General features: G+C 37.6%; 1 protein-coding gene across 1 annotated transcript in view; it reads right to left on the bottom strand.

Annotated features, from left to right (window-relative positions):
• The window catches only part of LOC122802868 (rhodopsin kinase GRK1-like), a 506,474-nt gene extending 488,539 nt beyond the window's left edge, over positions 1-17,935 (bottom strand). Inside the window, exon 1 of the mRNA XM_044072666.1 lies at positions 17,234-17,935. Within this exon, the coding sequence (XP_043928601.1) occupies positions 17,234-17,935 (702 nt within the window). The remainder of the gene's footprint in view (positions 1-17,233) is intronic.
• Positions 17,936-18,275: the final 340 nt, after the last annotated feature.

Here is an 18,275-nt window from a genome sequence, read left to right as displayed (position 1 = left end):
CTGCAATTTCTGATTCTAGTCAGTCCACCGGTTTCCACTTCATAGCCTTACTCTGTACTCTGTATTCTTCACTTTATTAATTAGGTCTTTGTGAAGATCAAATAGACTATTCCCTCAAAAAAAAAAAAAATATATTCATACTACACCCCTCGGAACATCTTTTGTTTGCTATGTCTACAGACCTCTATGTACTTCCTATGGCCTCTATTCTGTAAAATTGCTTCTTCTGTGGTGCCAGACAGTGTTTCAAGCTCCTCACTTAGGGCTGATACTTGCTTGCTATCCATTTTAATAAGAAACATGACAGATCCACTGCAAGAGTCATCATACATATACTAATGAGACTAGATTCAGCATGTTAATGGATAGTTATGTTTCACAGACTTGTATCAGTGACATAAAGAGTACACATGTTCTGTTGCTCATTGCCAACATGCCATGCATGCCCGTTCATGCAAGCAGGCTGCACATGTACATGTGTAATGCTACACTGTAGCACTAAGGTCTGCTAAAAGTGATTCAAATTCTTATCTAAGGCATGATTATTAGGCTGACATTTTCTGTTTTAGTAGCTTCATGGAGATGGTTACCAATGTTAGTGTCCCACATCAAGCACCTTCCTGGTGTGTGAGAAGCAGTACAAAACCATGCTATGTCTACTACACAACTAGCTCAGGAAGAGGTTGTTGAGACCAAGTGTGAGTCCATTTCATAAAGTAGATGCATTGTATGTCCTGCCAGGCAACTGACCAGTGTGAATGGCAAACCCATACTAGTGAGCATTGCAGTGCAGGCACCAAAACAATGGCCTGTAACACCATAGTTCTGAAGATCTCTAGATGCCAGAAGTAGAGGTGAGGCAGAAATGCCCAGAAAGGTATAATAGGTAGTTGCCATTTTATAGTTTTATAGTGTATATCATACTGTAAATATTAACTTCTTCTCCTCTTTCTGACAGCTGTGTTTCTAATAAAATGTTTTCCTCTAAAAGCTCTCCGGATATACTAGGTTGACTGATGTGCATAACTTCTTGTGTGCTGATTGTAGTATTGCTTTGTAGGACAGAGGCATGCCAGAACCCCTGAGAGCTGAGGCTATCATGTCATGTTTCTACTTTGTTACACATCCTTCTGGTAGTGTGGCTTCTTCAGCTCCATTGTACCTACATTGGGTAATATAATCAGTGTTCTAGGTGTGGGCACCATGCCCTGCTTCTGCTTCACAGCACATGCACATTGTGGTATAGTCACTGGGTCTGGGGCACCATCAAAACCTTCTGCTTACTTGCACATATATGAGGAGCTGTAAGTTTCCACTGTAATTTGTGTCCATTTGTATCTGTATGTTCATAGGTCTGAACTAAGGTTACAACAAAAGGAGACCATCAAGAAGCTCAGCCACATTCCCCAGTACTGCTGTGAACTAACAGTGTCCCATTTAAGTAGACCTTCTCTATAAATCCCCAGTGATAATTTGTGATCAGCAATTCAGTCACCCAGACAGGTTTAAAATGTTGTAAGGGAAGTAATATGCTTGATAGATAAGGGTAGCTTATTTCATAAATGGGAGAAATGTTGAGTTAGGTATCTGTCAAGCTATCTGGTGTTGTTGATGTGATAGTGTAGGGTTAGGTCTTTAAAACAGGTGTTTGCTTTACCTCAAGTTTTATTTTAGTGGAGAATTTCAAAGAGTGCTGGGTCATTCATAGATGAGAAGCTATGCAGACATTACTCAACAGGAATATGGACAACACTAAGTAGGTTAGGGTACTGAGACCTGCAAACTTTTTGATGAGGAAACATCGGGGTCACTAAAACTGGTGTGGGTACTTCAAAAGGTACATGCTGAAGGATGCTTTATATTCATCAATGGGTCTAATAACAGATGAACAAAGTGGGACTGTAATGTCTTTTGACCTTGAGGAGATTCCACAAAGAATAGGCTGTGCAAGATTGAATGATTTTCTGACCACAACAGAGGTATGGTGGTGAAAGGAGAGTCAGTTATCAGCATACATACCCATTTCCTTGAGGAATGTGTCAGATTTAAGTGGAATGTTATCTATATGGTAAGCAGTATTGATGCTACATTTACCAAAGGAAACTATGCTGTATTTCATGATGTTGAGGATAAGCCTGTGATTAATGAACCAAGCATTTGTTTGGTCTAGCCCTTGCTGGAGAATTTGAGTATCAGAAAAGGATTTGATAATATCTCAGCTTGCAATCATCAGAAACTTGGTCAGTCATAGTCCCTTGATGCTTATTTTTATTTTACAGAAATATACACCCTGGAGGAGGGGAATCAGGACACAGTCCTGAGGAACAGCACTGTTGCACTCTTCTGCCTTGAGCAAACACTACGGACCTTAAGTTTTCTCAGACAGCCAATTCATAATCCAGAAAACTAGATATGAGTTAATGTTGAGCTGGGAGATAGTCAATAATCACTGCATGGAGGATATTGTCAGAGGCCTTGGAAAGGTCCAGATAAGGGGAATGGACTGTATGCCCCCTCATCCATGGCCTCAGTAACCCTTTCAAAGAACTCAGCCAGGCTGAGTAGGCATGGTCTGCCATTTACAAAGCTGAACTGGTGTATAACTAGGGATAAAAGGTTAACTATATCATTATGCATTAGTTGAGCTAAAATGCATTTCATAGCCTTGCAAATAATGCCAGTGAGACAAAGAGACCTGAAATTCCAAGGGTCAGTAGAGAGACCAGGTTTATGCAAAGAAGCCACAACTTCCATTTTCCACTGATCGGGGGCATAACTAGTGGAGAGACTCAGGATGAAGAGTTGAAGGAGGGATTTTGTTAAGTTTGAATTCATGCTTTTCAGCAGGCAACCAAGGATATTACCAGGACTCGTGGGAGGAGTGTTTTTATTTCTAGAAAATACCAAAGGTCCAAATTGAACTCAGGAGGACGGATGTGATATATTATGGATTGCATATGCCTTTCACTGCCAGCTGCCACAGGAGGCAGAAAAGACCAATAACAGTGTTAATGATGCCCTATTTCTGTACTTGTATTATGTATGGTGTATCATCTATGGGTCATTATCACTAATGTCTCTTCATTTTCTGCCTTGCTTCTTTAAATCGCAATGGTCCATCTGAGCCACAGAAACATTGTTCACTGATTGCTGACACCCCTAATCAAGGCTGTGGCTAAGGCAAGTAAGTGGGGGTGTGAGTGCCTTGATGGGGTAAACTGGCCCATCTGAGGCAGCTAGCCTGACCCAGTTCCCTGCCCTGGCTCAGACAGAGCTGGAGCTTATGGTGCAGGCAGTGGTTGACCAATAGATGGTATGCAGTGTCACCACACATCAACTCCTCCTGCAGCAGGTATTGGACTCACTATGCCAGCTGATCAATGCTATCAAAGACACCAGAGGCATGTGTGGGCCATCTTACTGGTCTTCTGGAACTAGGGACTTCATTAATTAAGTGATAATAATGTTCTTCTAATTTGGGCAGCAGCTGATACACTGCCCATTCCTCACCCTGTTGTTCTACATTGTCTATCCTCATTTTGTTTATTTATGTGTATCCCATATCTCCATTGCTTTCACATCCTTTCTGCTTATCCATCCATCCCTGCTAATCTGTGCTTTTACATGTGTGTTTATGTGTCCACCTTCCTCCTTTCTTCACCTCCGTGGCTTCCTTCCACTCTTCCTTTCTGCCTACATATACATAAAATCAGAATACGTACACCACCTACTGTCCAACTCTGCTTAACTTTCTTTGTTCCCACTTTGTGCTTCTCTGTTTGCTGCCCCCCCTCCTTGATATTTCCTGTATTCTCCTTTCTTCTCCCTTCTTGGAATCAATAAACTGTCCATCTTGCATGGCACCTGTTGACTAGTCTTTCACATTAGCTATATATTTTTTGTGTGACACATGCAGCAACTGAGTGCCGTGACTCTTTACACTACCTCCTTTGGCACTTATATGCATCCTCACCTATTTTGTGTAATACTGTGTGAGACTACTACTCTGTCCTTTTTGTATGCTTATAGTGTTTCTTTTCCACCACATGTATCGAGATCGTCTGGTGTTCTCAGTGGCTCATATCTTTACAAATGATGCCTGTTTCCCAACAGACTGAGTGTAAATTACTCTGTTGCATCATTTGTCTGTCCTACATGTATTTCCTCACTACTTCTGCCCCATCATATCCTCTTTGTTAATGATGATTTGAGTAAGATCTTTCCCTCTCTGTACCACGCCTTTCATACTCTGGTCATATCCAGCTTTCACCAGAGATAATACGGCTCTTCCTATCACTTTCAACGGAGGGGGGGTACTTCCAGCTCATTGTTGAATGATAAAGTTTCCCATGACTATGGTTCTGCTCCTCTTGGCCAATGCACTCGTTCTCTTGTGAACTTTCTCGCTTGAATTTGACACCCACCATCAGGATCCTGCTCTACCATCATCCCCTCCACTAATCTAAAACAAAATGACAGGTTACTCTTTTTTTGTTTTTTTGTTTTTTTTTTTATTTTCCATCACAGGAAATTTTACTTTGTTGTAGAAAATGGAATATAGAAAATAAGAAAAACCTTCACTGTTCACTGAAAAATCTCAAAGAAATGTGGTAATATGAAAAGCAACCCAATAACAAAGAAATATAAATAACACTCCCTTTTATGTCATCTAAACATTCCATGCCTATCATTTTAGGATTAAAATACCTTATCTTGTTTATCTGAAAAAACATACAAAGATATGTTTAGCAGTGCTAGACACATTCAGTTTGCAATTCTACTTCAACATATACTGTTTATTTATTTATTTATTTATTTATGTATTTATTAGTTAATTAATTATTTGTTAACCAGGTAGATGAGCTGTTCTGAAGACCTTTTTCAGCCACAACCTGGATTACAGTCAAAAAGATTTATAAGGAACAATTATTAAACATATTGAAAAAATAAATGTTTTGGTTCAGTTCAATATAAATAGTGACTATCTGCACGTGTGTAGGAACAGCATATTGCAGTATCATTAGTTATACAGCATATAGGCCGAGCTGAATGGTAAGCATGTTACTATTTACAAATAGCCATGTAAGCCTCAGAATTAATCTATTAACATACTTATTACAAGTATTTCCTAGGTCAAGTTCACACAGCAGCTGCTGGTACAGGATTCAAACATAAATTATGTTAACATCAGAACAGCAATTATTCATCTTCAAAACAGAAAAAAATACTTTAATATTTTTATAGTAAATATGTACAAAGTGAAGCTATGGGGTCGCCCATTTTCAAAGAGAAATAATACCCTCCAGTGTTGGTGTTACTGCAGATTACCAGTCTTCCAAGAAGAAATGACAATGCCCATTTGCCCCTGCATGGTACAGCATTCGCAAGCAATGCCCACTCTGTTGGATAGTATTATTCACTTGAATATAACTTCAAACTTGTTTCTTTCCTGCCCATTTTTGCATCTGCGATCACTCCTCTACCATAACCTAGTCACTGGGAAATGCTGTCCATGTTTCATCTGTGATATGTGCATGCCTCCTACAAATACATAGTACAGCTGATTACTTTTAGACAGAATTTAGACGGTGTACAGCATGAAAGTCACTCATCACTACTTCACAGATACATTGTGTTGATTTCTGTTCTCTTAACATGTTAGAAGAAAACCGCAAGCATGTTTGGATTTGTGACATACCCAGTATGTGGCTATGTGCTCAGGTCTAAACATCCCATCCAAACCATGGTGCACAATAATGGGAAAGGAAATACAAGAGGCCACCCAGCAAAATGCATAGAAAGAGAAGGTAGACAACAACTGGGAAAAGTTATATTTCTGCAATACATATATATATATATATATATATATATATATATATATATATGTGTGTGTGTGTGTGTGTGTGGTTTGTGGAATGGGGATGTGTTTTGTTTTTAATAATTGTTATTGTGGTGTGTGCAGTGTATGGGGTTTCGTGTTTGTTATGTGGTGTCGGTGATGTGGTTGTCGGTGTTGTGTGGTTTCGGCTATGTCAGGTAGAACCATATATATATATATATGTGTGTGTGTGTTATCGAAATTTCACAATCTTGAAAAAGAAAAGTAAAACCCACTTCCGCGAAAGTGTACTACATGAAAAGTGCACTTTTGCTAAAGCTGATTCACCAAACTGGGAAGAAAAACCTACTACAAACACTATTTTGCAGGAGGGCAAGCCCCCCTGCACCACTCACACACCCCTATTTAAATATACTAACTCTGAGATCGCACTACAGTAGGGAAAAGGATATATTTCCTTATCCTCACTGTAATGTGCTTTGGCAAATCGGCTTTTGGGAAAGTGCACTTCCGATGTAGTACACCTTCGCTTAAGTGGGTTCGACCTTCTGTTTGTCGAGAAACTGTGTTTTCGACAAACAGAAGGAGACCCGTATATTTAATATTAAGATGCTGAAGGTGGGTTTGGAGAACCCGGAAATGACAAATGGCAGTGGGCTGATTTCCATGTTGCCGAACATTATGAGAGGAAGAGTAAATATCAGCGAATGCAACTGTGCATTCACTGATATGTACTCCATATTATGCATAGAGATCGTGGTACAGTGCAGATTGGGAAATGTATCCCTTTCCTCGCTGTAGTGCGATCTCAGAGTTGGAATATAAAGTTTGCATGGGGTGTGGGGGTGCAGGAGGTTGCACCCTGCTAAAACGTGAATGGCAGTGTAAGAATTTAACTTACGTTTGTACCTACACTGATGTCACGTTTAATATTCAACATAAATGTCGAATCTGTGAATTCGTTCAACAGATTCAACATTTATGCCTAATTAATATGCAGGCATTAGTATATATATATATATATATATATATATATATATATATAGAAACACTGAAAGAATAGTAACAGGATATGTGTAGGGCATGCACATATTTATAAATAGATATAAAGAAAAACAGGCTGAGCCAGTCACCACGGCTGATATAAATCCACTTTAATTGTAGAGACAAAATGTAAGCGCTTTCACGATCCTCTCAACCGCTTCATCAGACTCAAATAAAATCCTTTCATACACCTACTTTTATACATTCAATAATCAATTAAAACATTAAGAACATTAATTATTTAATTATGCATGCTAAAACTTCATATAAGAACTTCATTTAAAAAATAGTAAAAAGTATAGCAAAAAATACATTTGTCTTATAGCTCATTAATGCTGAAGTGTCCTAGCTTTTAAAAAGGGTTTTAGGGACACTGTCTCATTAATCCCTGGAGAGGTATGTGCATTCAATCTGAGTATCTATCTTTGCTCTGCAAGCTCAGTCCTGCTTTTTATGTCCCCACCCCTCATTCCTTCCTGCAGAATCACTACAACAATAAATTTAAAAGAATGCTGTCTTCCCTTAGTTTCTACACGCTTAAAAAGAGCATTTGTTTCCTTTTTATCGAAAATATCTCTGTAGTGCTCCTGTATGCATTCATTTAGCATACGATTATTCTTTCTTACATAGTAAGCATTGCATATTATGCAGAAAGCAAAATACACTATATTTTTTGTTCTGCAGTCAGCATACTGCCTAGCTTGAAATTCAAAGTGCAGATCAGGGTGGATATATGTGGTACATGAATGAATATACCTGCATGCTGAACAGTTCCTGCACATATAAGTGCCTTTTCTTTCAGATAAATTGTTCAGTCTATTATTCTTGTTGCCATAGCACAGTTGACGTTTAAGAGACCTTTTATTTTTAAAAGCAAAACTAGGTACATCTTCTATAAAACTATCCAGGTCTCTAATAGTTTTCAAGATGTTCCAATTTCTTTTAAATACTTCACAAAAATACTAATGTCACTGCTAAAAGTAAGGGGGAATCTAAGTTTACCATCATTACTGCCATTCACCTGTGGTGTATTATTGGCTCCCTCAGAAAAAAAGGGTCTACCTCCGGTGTTTCTTTCTCTCTTCATTTCAACTACATATTTATCATACATATCACCAGGATATCCTCTCTCTAAAAACTCTTCTTTAACTTATCTAATGCTGCCTTAAGCAGTGACTCATCATTATGTAGTCCCATCAGACAAAGGATTTGCCCTCATCAGTGTTCGGTGCACTACAAACAGGGAAAATAGGTTGATCCACCAGGGGACTGTTTTATTCACCAGACCTGAGCATGGCTGAAGGCTCTGACATGAGTACTGCCGTAGGTAATGCTGCACTTCGCCTACAAGCTGATAATTTGGATCAGATTTTGTGTATGGAAGGCAATCCCCTGGTGGATCAACCTGTTTTCCCTGTTTGTAGTGCATCGAACGCTGATGAGAATCTGCAAAGACACTTTAATGAACCTGCAAAGACACTTTAATGAACAGTTTAGAGACTATGAAAATAAGCTGTATAAATGTAAACGTCTACAATGGCAGGGACTACACCTCGAGGCTTCACTGCGGTATAAAATAGTGCTTAGAGGTCTACGTGTTCTAACTATGCCAAGTTATGAGGAAGTTTTCCCTGAATTACTGAAAAAGTGGCAACAAATGAACTTACAATTGAGCTATGACTATATAAGGTAGTTGATAGATTTTTTTCTTGCCGCAGGAGAGAGCATTAATGAATGAGCTCAAAGGGTTGCATATGCGTTTGCAGAACACTTATCCAGCAGATGTTTTACTTGACAGAATAGATGGTCTACATGACCAGATTGCTGGATATGATAAGCGCCTACAAAATGGCAAATTAAAAAAGTTGCAAAGGGACATGACCGATTTCCAAAGTGGGAGGGTTTTTGCCTGGCCGAGGCAAAACCCCACAAATGGAGACCAGGTGATTGAACAGCCTATCATGCATCGGCAAACGACGAGCAGGGAAGTGAAGGAGGAAGTGAGCATAACCGATAATGCCATGGGCGGCGCTGTCCTACCTGAGTTAATGTTAGAAATTACCAAAAATACCCAAACAACGAGTGCCATTTGTAAAGTACAAAGTAGTACATCCAACTGTACCGGTCAAGCTACTTCTTTTTCGGAGGTTATGGGTCAGCAGAAAGGAACTTTGTTAGTGCCATTTCAACTACAAGAGGCACTACCAATAAAAGAGAGATCGAGAAGTCGAGGAAGGAGAGGGAAAACCCTGGAGAAATCCAAAAGTTTAGCTGCACAACAGAGGGTAACACGGAGCATAATTGTAAAAGTTTGGTCATAAATATCTCTAGCATGCCATTGACTTCTACACAAACCTCTGTGTTAAGTAAAGGCTTATCTTTTATTCCATCGCAAAAGATGGATATGGTTGATATCCTACAGGAGTTAAGAATGTTCGCTAGAACGTTGACTCTTAAGACTATTTAAAAATACTGATAATGTGATGCATACCTTCACTAAACCAAGTACTTTTGTACCTAAAACACATCCGATAGTGGACACATTTGTTTCTGTCTGTGAGAATGAAATTAGAAAAATCTTTGATGAAGGTACTGTAGTTAAGCGGTATAATCTAAGTAAAACAGAGAATGAGGCACTATCTGAATTGAGAACCTTAGAGTCTATTGAAATAAGTTCAGCAGATAAAGGTGGAGGCATTGTGGTGTTGGACAAAGATCAATATATGACACAAATTAGATTACTGTTAGAGGAAGAGAATACATATCAGGTAACAACCTGAATACAAGCTAAGGAAATAATAGATAGAATCTCTGTTATGTTGTTTGATCTTTTAGTTAATGGGATGATTAGAGAAGATCTGTTTAAGTACTTTACTATTGAAAATCCAGTATTTCCAGCTATATATGGATTACCTAAAGTACATAAGAACTTGAGGACTCCACCTATGAGACCTATAGTCTCAGGCAAGGGGTGGGCTACAGAGCCCCTGTCTATTTATGTAGAAAAATGTCTGCATCCTGTGCTAGAGACATGTAGTAGTGTGTTGAAAGACACTAGAATGTTTCTAGAGTTACTATATAGCAAGACTAAAGACCTAACTGAAACATTTTATTTTGTTACACTAGATATAGTCTCTCTATTTACAGTCATACCCGATGCCTGGGGTGTTGAAAACATCAGAAGCCTACTTCAAAATGTGTTTTTACCAATGAAAAGATCAGGTTGATATGCTCTCTACTTGAGATTATCCTAGAAAATAACCTATTTAGTTATGGAGACATGATGTACCTTCAAAAGATTGGCGTGGCAATGGGCACTCTGTGTGCCAACAGCTACGCCAATCTTGTGTTGGTTCAATGGGAATGTGAATCATTCCTGGAGAAAGAGGAATTTAGCAACAACTTAATTTGGTACACTCGTTTTGTTGATGACATGTTTTTTCTATGGAAAGGTACGCAAAATGAACTTATTTCATTTATTGAATATCTGCATGGCACTACCTCTTTCTTGAAATTTACCGTTACATTTTCACAGATAGAGATAGAATTCCTTGATGTCAAACTAAGGAAATCAGATATTCTAGGGATTCAGACAAGTATTCACAGGAAACCCATGAGGAAAAATGCTTTGCTACATAAAGACAGCATGCATCCGAAATTTGTAGGCAAAAATGTAGTGAAAGGGCAAATCTTTAGGCTGATGAGACTACATAATGATGAGTAACAGCTTAAGTCAGCATTAGATAAGCTTAAAGAAGAGTTTTTAGAGAGAGGATATCCTGGTGATATGTATGATAAATATGTAGTTGAAATGAAGAGAGAAAGAAACACCAGAGGTAGACCCTTTTTTTCTGAGGGAGCCAATAATACACCACAGGTGAATGGCAGTAATGATGGTAAACTTAGATTCCCCCTTACTTTTAGCAGTGACATTAGTATGTTTGTGAAGTATTTAAAAGAAATTGGAACATCTTGAAAACTATTTGAGACCTGGATGGTTTTATAGAAGATGCACCTAGTTTTGCTTTTAAAAATAAGAGGTCTCTTAAACGTCAACTGTGCTATGGCAACAAGAATAATAGACTGAACAATTTATCTGAAAGAAAAGGCACTTACATGTGCAGGAACTGTTCAGCATGCAGGTATATTCATTCATGTACCACATATATCCACCCTGATCTGCACTTTGAATTTCAAGCTAGGCAGTATGCTGACTGCAGAACAAAAAATATAGTGTATTTTGCTTTCTGCATAATATGCAATGCTTACTATGTAAGAAAGACTAATTGTATGCTAAAGAAATGCATACAGGAGCGCTACAAAGATATTTTTGATAAAAAGGAAACAAATGCTCTTTTTAAGCGTGTAGAAACTAAGGGAAGACAGCATTCCTTTAAATTTATTGTTGTAGAGATTCTGCAGGAAGGAATGAGGGGTGGGGACATAAAAAACAGGACTGAGCTTGCAGAGCAAAGATAGATACTCAGATTGAATGCACATACCTCTCCAGGGATTAATGAAGCAGTGTCCCTAAAACCCTTTTTAAAAGCTAGGACACTTAAGCATTAATGAGTTATTATCAGACAAATGTATTTTTTGCTATACTTTTTACTATTTTTTAAATGAAGTTCTTATATGAAGTTTTAGCATGCATAATTGAATAATTGATGTTTTTAATTAATGTTTTAATTGAATATTGAATGTATAAATGTAGGTGTATGAAAGGATTTTATTTGAGTCTGATGAAGCGGTCGAGAGGATCGTGAAAGCGCTTACCTTTTGTCTCTACAATTAACGTGGATTTATATCAGCCGTGGTGACTGGCTCGGCCTGTTTTTCTTTATATCTGATTGGTTTGTGTGAGCCAGGTCTTCATCAGGTAGCCGGTGATATTTTCTTTGCTGTTACATATTTATAAATAAATGGAATTAAGAGCTAAGGTTATAAAATGTTGCTGAAAGGTACAAGTTTATCAGATAACATAATGTAATACTTTTTTCCTCATGGGGATAGCTACAGATTTGAATTTCCTGCTTAAGATGAACTACATTTTAATAAATTTTAAGTTTAGTATTAATTTCCAAGATATGGAAAATTAAAATCCTTTTTCATAATGGTGGTCCCTCAGCTGAACACAACAACTATCATCCTAGTTACTTTCTTTGTTCTCTTTTGGCAATTTGGGAAAATATCTGTGCTCTCAAGTTCCCCACAATGTTGCTACAACCTAAATTACAGCTTTCAACGTGGATTAAATTATTTTTGGGGCACTGGCAGAGTACTCTTTGATGTAACAGAATACGTATGTGGTGAACCTAACTGCAGCAATGCTGCTAGCAGTTTTGTTCCTTGACTTATCAAATGCATTTGACAGTCACCAGTCAACTCATTCTAAGCATGTTCACAGCCATTGGACTATCTCCTGATATCGCTCTATGGTCCATCAGATACTTTAAAGGGAGATATCACTTTGTAAGACTAGATAATACCATCTATTCCAGTCTGTCAGTCAATCTAAGTGTTCCATGAGACTTTCTGCATAGCCTACTTCCACTTCCTTTCTTTATAAATGTCATATGGAAACTGGGTGATGCTAAAGTTAATATAATCTAAATAGCCTTCACAGAATGCTGACTCAGTTGTTACATTTTATCCTAAGGCCATTTTCAGTGCGCTTTTGTGTGTTTGGGATTGCTCTGAAACTGATCCAAAGACCAGAAACATTAAAGTAGATGCAACACCAATGACTAATAGAAGTCTTTTTCTAGCATGTTTTCGTATTAGAATGTTCTGAATGGTTGAGAGCATTTAGTATTAATCTACAAATATGTTCAGCCTCAAGACAAGGCAGAAGAATCAATAACTGAGTAAAAGGAATAATGCTTGGGCCATTTTATACAGTACACAGTTAGTGGTTAATATATTTTCCTACAACTGGTAATGGATTCGAAAAAACATTTTGCAGTCATCACATTTTCATGTTTTTTTTTTTCTTCTGTTGTGGCCAACCATGCAACTGTATGAGGTTACAAACCAACTGAACTTTGCTTCCTTAAACCTGCCATTACCCACTGGTGATTTTTATGTCTTTTAAAAACCTGTGGTGCCCTTACTACCTGCAGCAACCATTCACTTTAATGTCATTATGGCTGTGGAGTTACTGAATGCCTCATCTTACAGTGTACCAAAATCACTGTGTGTTAAGAGGAACCTCATGCATGGCAGCAGGTTAACGCAATACACTAAGCACACAGCACTATTCTACTTCATAACTATGGTATACTCAGTACTTGAGTTTAGATTTAACTGTTTTCAGTCCATTTGTCAAACTCAGGTCCTTCTTAAACTTCTTCAAAAGAAAATGCTTGCATTATGGGTATACACCAGTCTCTTCTCTACATAATCCAGATTTGCTTATTACCTCCATGGAGCATTAATTTACACATGTGATGAAAATTGGCATAGAGGATAAAGGCTGTGATCTGTAGTTCCTGTAGTGCAGAGTTTGATTCCCTCAGCCACGTTTGCCTACTGTGTGAACTTGTGTAAGTCACTTAACCAGACATTATTCCCAAGTCACCTCTGAAAAGAGGCTATGTGTCCAGTGGGCCAACCTGGTTAACAAATCGATAAATATATAACACTTCTTGATGCTGTCTTAGAAAATGAATTCTAATTTGACTTTCTTATCAAGTAATTTAAATAAAATGCTATAAATTATTACAAGCATCAATAGGAAAACAAAATTAATGAGAAAGCTGGTGTTATTTATTTACTTGGGGCATTATACTGATCACAATGGACCATTTTTAGACTTAATAAAAAATAATTCAATACAATATTTATAATATGAGTATGAATCAATAAGCAATGTATGAGCTAGGTTATATTGAACAAGAGGGTTGCTAGACAGCTGTACCTCCCCTCAGAGTACCTCAGATAGAAAATTGTAGTAGAATAGATTTGGACAAGCAGACCTGTTTGCATCATTTGAGCTAAAGATTTATCACTAATGACTAATACATTACAAGAATTCTGAGCAGTATTAGGGTTCTAAATATAATAAGATCATAACCAATTGTAAAATCAAAGTCTAAGTTTCACAGACAAATTCCATGTTTCAGGATGGAATCATTAGAGTGAAGCTGCTAAGATATGCAACAAGCTTGAACAGAAATAAAGATTACCGGCACTCTGTCCTACAATAAAAACAAGTTGTAACACGTGTCACTCTCTTTATGTCTGGGTAATACAGGTACATCCTAAATCACTCACACTTATTAGGGTGAATTAATTTATTTTATGTGATTTAAGTTAGTTTTTCTAGTTGCAATCATATTACAGATGGTTTACATTGAAAACCTTGAAACTGCATTGGTCGACTGTAATGTGGTCGAATGGCCATTTTCAAGTCAGCAGAATGTCGAACCAAAATGTATTAACTACACTACAGTGAATGGGTAGTGTAGTTTGAGTATTTGGGTTCAACATTGTGCAGAGAGATCGCAGTTCAGTAAGGAGTATTGAATTAACCCATTTCCTCACTTTAGTGTGATTTTGGGGTTCATATATTTAATGTGCTGGGGGTGTGGGGGTGTAGGGGAGTTATGCCCCCTTGCATAATAGTGGAATTAACATACCATTAACTGTAGAGTGTAACGGTACGTTAATGTGCATAGCAGGAGGTGAGTGATGTCACCTCCTGCTATGTCGAATACATCGAACTACTAATGTCGATGTATTCATTTTCATGTTGGTTGCTGTTTTGAAATTCCGAATTCAGCATTTTGGGTTGACATTCTGAACGGTCGACTGAAGCGGATTCAGAATTTCAACAGTAAGCCAATATCTTTGTAAAAGTGCAGGCTTTTACACTTTCTTACCTACTTCATGTGTCGGATACTCTGCTCTTTGCTTTCACATTTTTTTTTTTTTTTTTTTACGATTTATGTATATTTTGATAAATACTCTATATTTTTCATTATGATTTATTTTGTGTTTATGTCCCTCTAAATGTTGTTCACTACATGAACTCATAATCCTCTGTTATGATGTCAGAGTCTATTATTATGAGAGTAACTGTAATATCACAGTCACTAACTTATTACCATAGGTACAGGAAAAGGCAAAACACAGATATGTTCACAGCCAAAAAGTTTTTTTTCTGTATTCGATACCCCAATAATGTGTAAAGGAGAAGAAGATCATTATTGTGAAAATCACTTTTAGTTGTACATGTTTCTCAGGAGACTGTCACTAAGATACCAGAAGCCCGGAGTGAGGAAACCTATCTAACTTATTTATAATAAAAACACATAGGTTCACAGGTGTGTACTAGGCTTGCCGCCCTTGTAGACTATTTTAAGCCTAGCCAGTTTCTACATAGTGATAATCAAACCCTGTATGTCTTGAATGTGACACAAACACCTTAATCAATATGCCATCTTCCATTCCCACATATTCAGTTAAAAAATTATAATTTAAAATAATGAGTAAAAGCACTTATTACAGTCATGCATACCGGCCTTAGGCAAAGGCCAACTAGGTGGCCAGCTAGGGTGCTGCTCTAGCAAGCGTGCATTTCCAGTAATCTGGATGGTGTAGGTATGCCAGGATGGGGGCACCAGGTGGTGAGGGGGAGGTACTGTGGAACCATTTTGCCTAGGGCATCAGCTGACCAAAAGTTGGTCCTGCAGTCATGCTTCCAGTTTTCATGCTTTACAAGAAGCAGTGAACAAAGCAAATGTAAAAACAGGATGAAACTGTCAGGGATTTCACAGTGGCAAGGCAGCTTAGAAGGATTATTCCCATCTGTGGTGCTGCAGACAAGGGAACTTGTTTTGTAAAGAGATTGTCTGGGTAGAGTTGCTACAGCAGATGTCTGTCTCCCTTCTCACAGGTGGGAATGATAGTTTTCCAGCGTAAGCCAAGAGACTTTAATATGCAAACATTCTAGTAAGGAGACACTGAGAGAGAGATTTGCCACTGAGAGTGTGTGTGTGTGTGTGTGTGTGTGTGTGTGTGTGTGTGTGTGTGTGTGTGTGTGTGTGTGTGTGTGTGTGTGTGTGTGTGTGTGTGTGTGTTTATGCAAGGATTTATATCCCACATACATGGAATGGGTAACAGAGGGAGTATCTGGAGTTTATGGAATAATACATAAGAATTATATCCTTTTAATGTGACAGGAAGGAGACCACAATACTGATCTTTTACGTTTTGAGAGAAAATAAGGCTGAGAGCAATTAATGATCTCCTACAGGCTAGAGGTAATTTGGGTGGGTGCTAACAGGCAAAAATAAATACATAAATTGTCAGAGAAAGAGAGATACAGAATAAGAGTTTTATGCAGTGTAACTCACTCATATGGCATATTTTAAAATAACTTAGAACTGTGTTTTACTATGGTTATTAAAAATAAAATGTATCTGCCTTGAGGGACATTTTCAGATAAGATAATCATTTATGTGTGTGCTGTATGTATTTATTGCCTGAATTTTATAGCTTTTGTTGCAAAATAAATCTATTTGTAGTCAATGCTATTTTTTCAAACTTGCATGGTATTCAGTATAGATAGTCACTAGGCACCTGACCCAGGAGACCATTAAGGAACATAGTTCCAATACAATGTCTAGTTAAGTAACTAATTCAATGTCACACAGGAGGCAAATGGAAGCTGATAGAATCAAATTCTGCACCACAGTAAACAGCTTCTTAATAGATTGCACCCCTCTGCATTAACTACCACACATTCTGCCACAAAATTCCAGACTGATATGTTGTTTAGTGGATAACCTAGCTAATAGGTCATCAGGCTCTGACACAGCAAGCCTTGCTTAAACCACAGAAAAGTCATTGAGCCTTGAATAGACATCTAAAAAAATATCATGGACTTCCCCATACAAAAAAAATCATAATCTGCATTGTAGCATATGGGTGTGGCACATGCTTGAAATTGCAAACATTTGAATTTGTACAGTATTTTTTGCTGCTGATATGTAATAAAAAACAATGTATCTATTGACTGCCTTGCACATTTACCTTGATCACACATAAAAACAGCAGTAACAGTTGGAATCATGCAGTTATTAATTAAATAAGGATTCAGTATACAATATATAATATACAGAATTATAGTGGTAATGTATCTATTTTTGCATTAATCTTTCTTTGCATCTGTTTCAGTGAAGGTCATTTTAGTCTACGCTTCAATCCTACTGACAGTTAAAACCCTTATGATCCAATTAAATGACACTCTGCCATCCTCAGATAACAATAACTCAGATACCTAATGCCACTGCTTCAAAGAAGAAAAAAGAAAAACAGAGCACATTCTGACTTATAGCATCTTACTTCATATCCATTTCTCTTCTTCAGTCTCTTCTTGTTAAGTTTCTTACAGGCATACATCTTTCCTGTGGCTCTCATTTGGCAAGCTGACACTTCCCCAAATCCCCCTTTTCCCAAGATCCGGAACTCAAGAAACCACTCCTGTCCTACAGGCTGAGCTTCCAGCCATTTCCACTGCAGGAATCTCATGAAGTACATGCTGTCCTTATAATTCAGAAAGGGAGTGTCCATTAGAAAATTTAGAACTGACTGGTACAACTCTCCAAAGAGATCATCCCTGACATGTTGGTGATCTTCTTTTACTCTGATAATTGTTTTCTCTTCCAAAAAACTACAGAAAAGTTCTGTATTGGAGTTTAAGTACTTGCTAATAATTTTCTGTGCTTTCATTAAACGATCTTTGTCCTCAGCAATATTATAATCCTCAGTGTCCTTCCAGATTTCCACTACAGGTTTGTACTCCACCACATTTTCTAGATATTGCTGGAAAAGTCGTTTCCCTATTGGTTGTTTGATACATATACTGTCAAAGCTAGAGTCAATGTTCTCCTTTAAATGCTCACACTTAGTTATGTGTGGAAGTTGCAGTTTGTTTCGAAATCGTTTGTCTCTCGTAGATTGAGAGCTGTAACTCCCATCAAAACTACCTCTTGCTGTAATATAAGCAGAATTGGCCACCACAGTTTCTAGACCCCCGATATCCATTCTTTGGTCTCCTTCTCTTCATGCAAAAAAGCTAGAAAAATGATAAACAGATAATTTTGCAAAGCAATTATTTTTTTCTTCCTTCATATAACTGATTAATGCAAGTGTCTTTTTTTTGCGAGTTTAAACTTTTATAAATTCTTTCATTATTAAAAAACCTGCAATATAAAGCAATGACTGGATTTCCAAGAAAATATGAATGCATCCATTGCTGTAGATGTGTCATGAAACCTCAAATTGCATGGAGAAGTTGAAGGCAAAGTCATGTCTGCTAATCCAAATCTCTTGCATTAAAGAAAGACAGTTAATTTGAAGAGATAGGCTAAGAGTAGCAGAAGGG

The sequence above is a fragment of the Protopterus annectens genome, chromosome 5.part0, assembly GCF_019279795.1.
Source record: "Protopterus annectens isolate FY-2018-M chromosome 5.part0, PAN1.0, whole genome shotgun sequence".
Classification (NCBI taxonomy): Eukaryota; Metazoa; Chordata; order Ceratodontiformes; family Protopteridae; genus Protopterus; species Protopterus annectens.
This window is presented reverse-complemented; position numbering and strand designations above follow the sequence as displayed.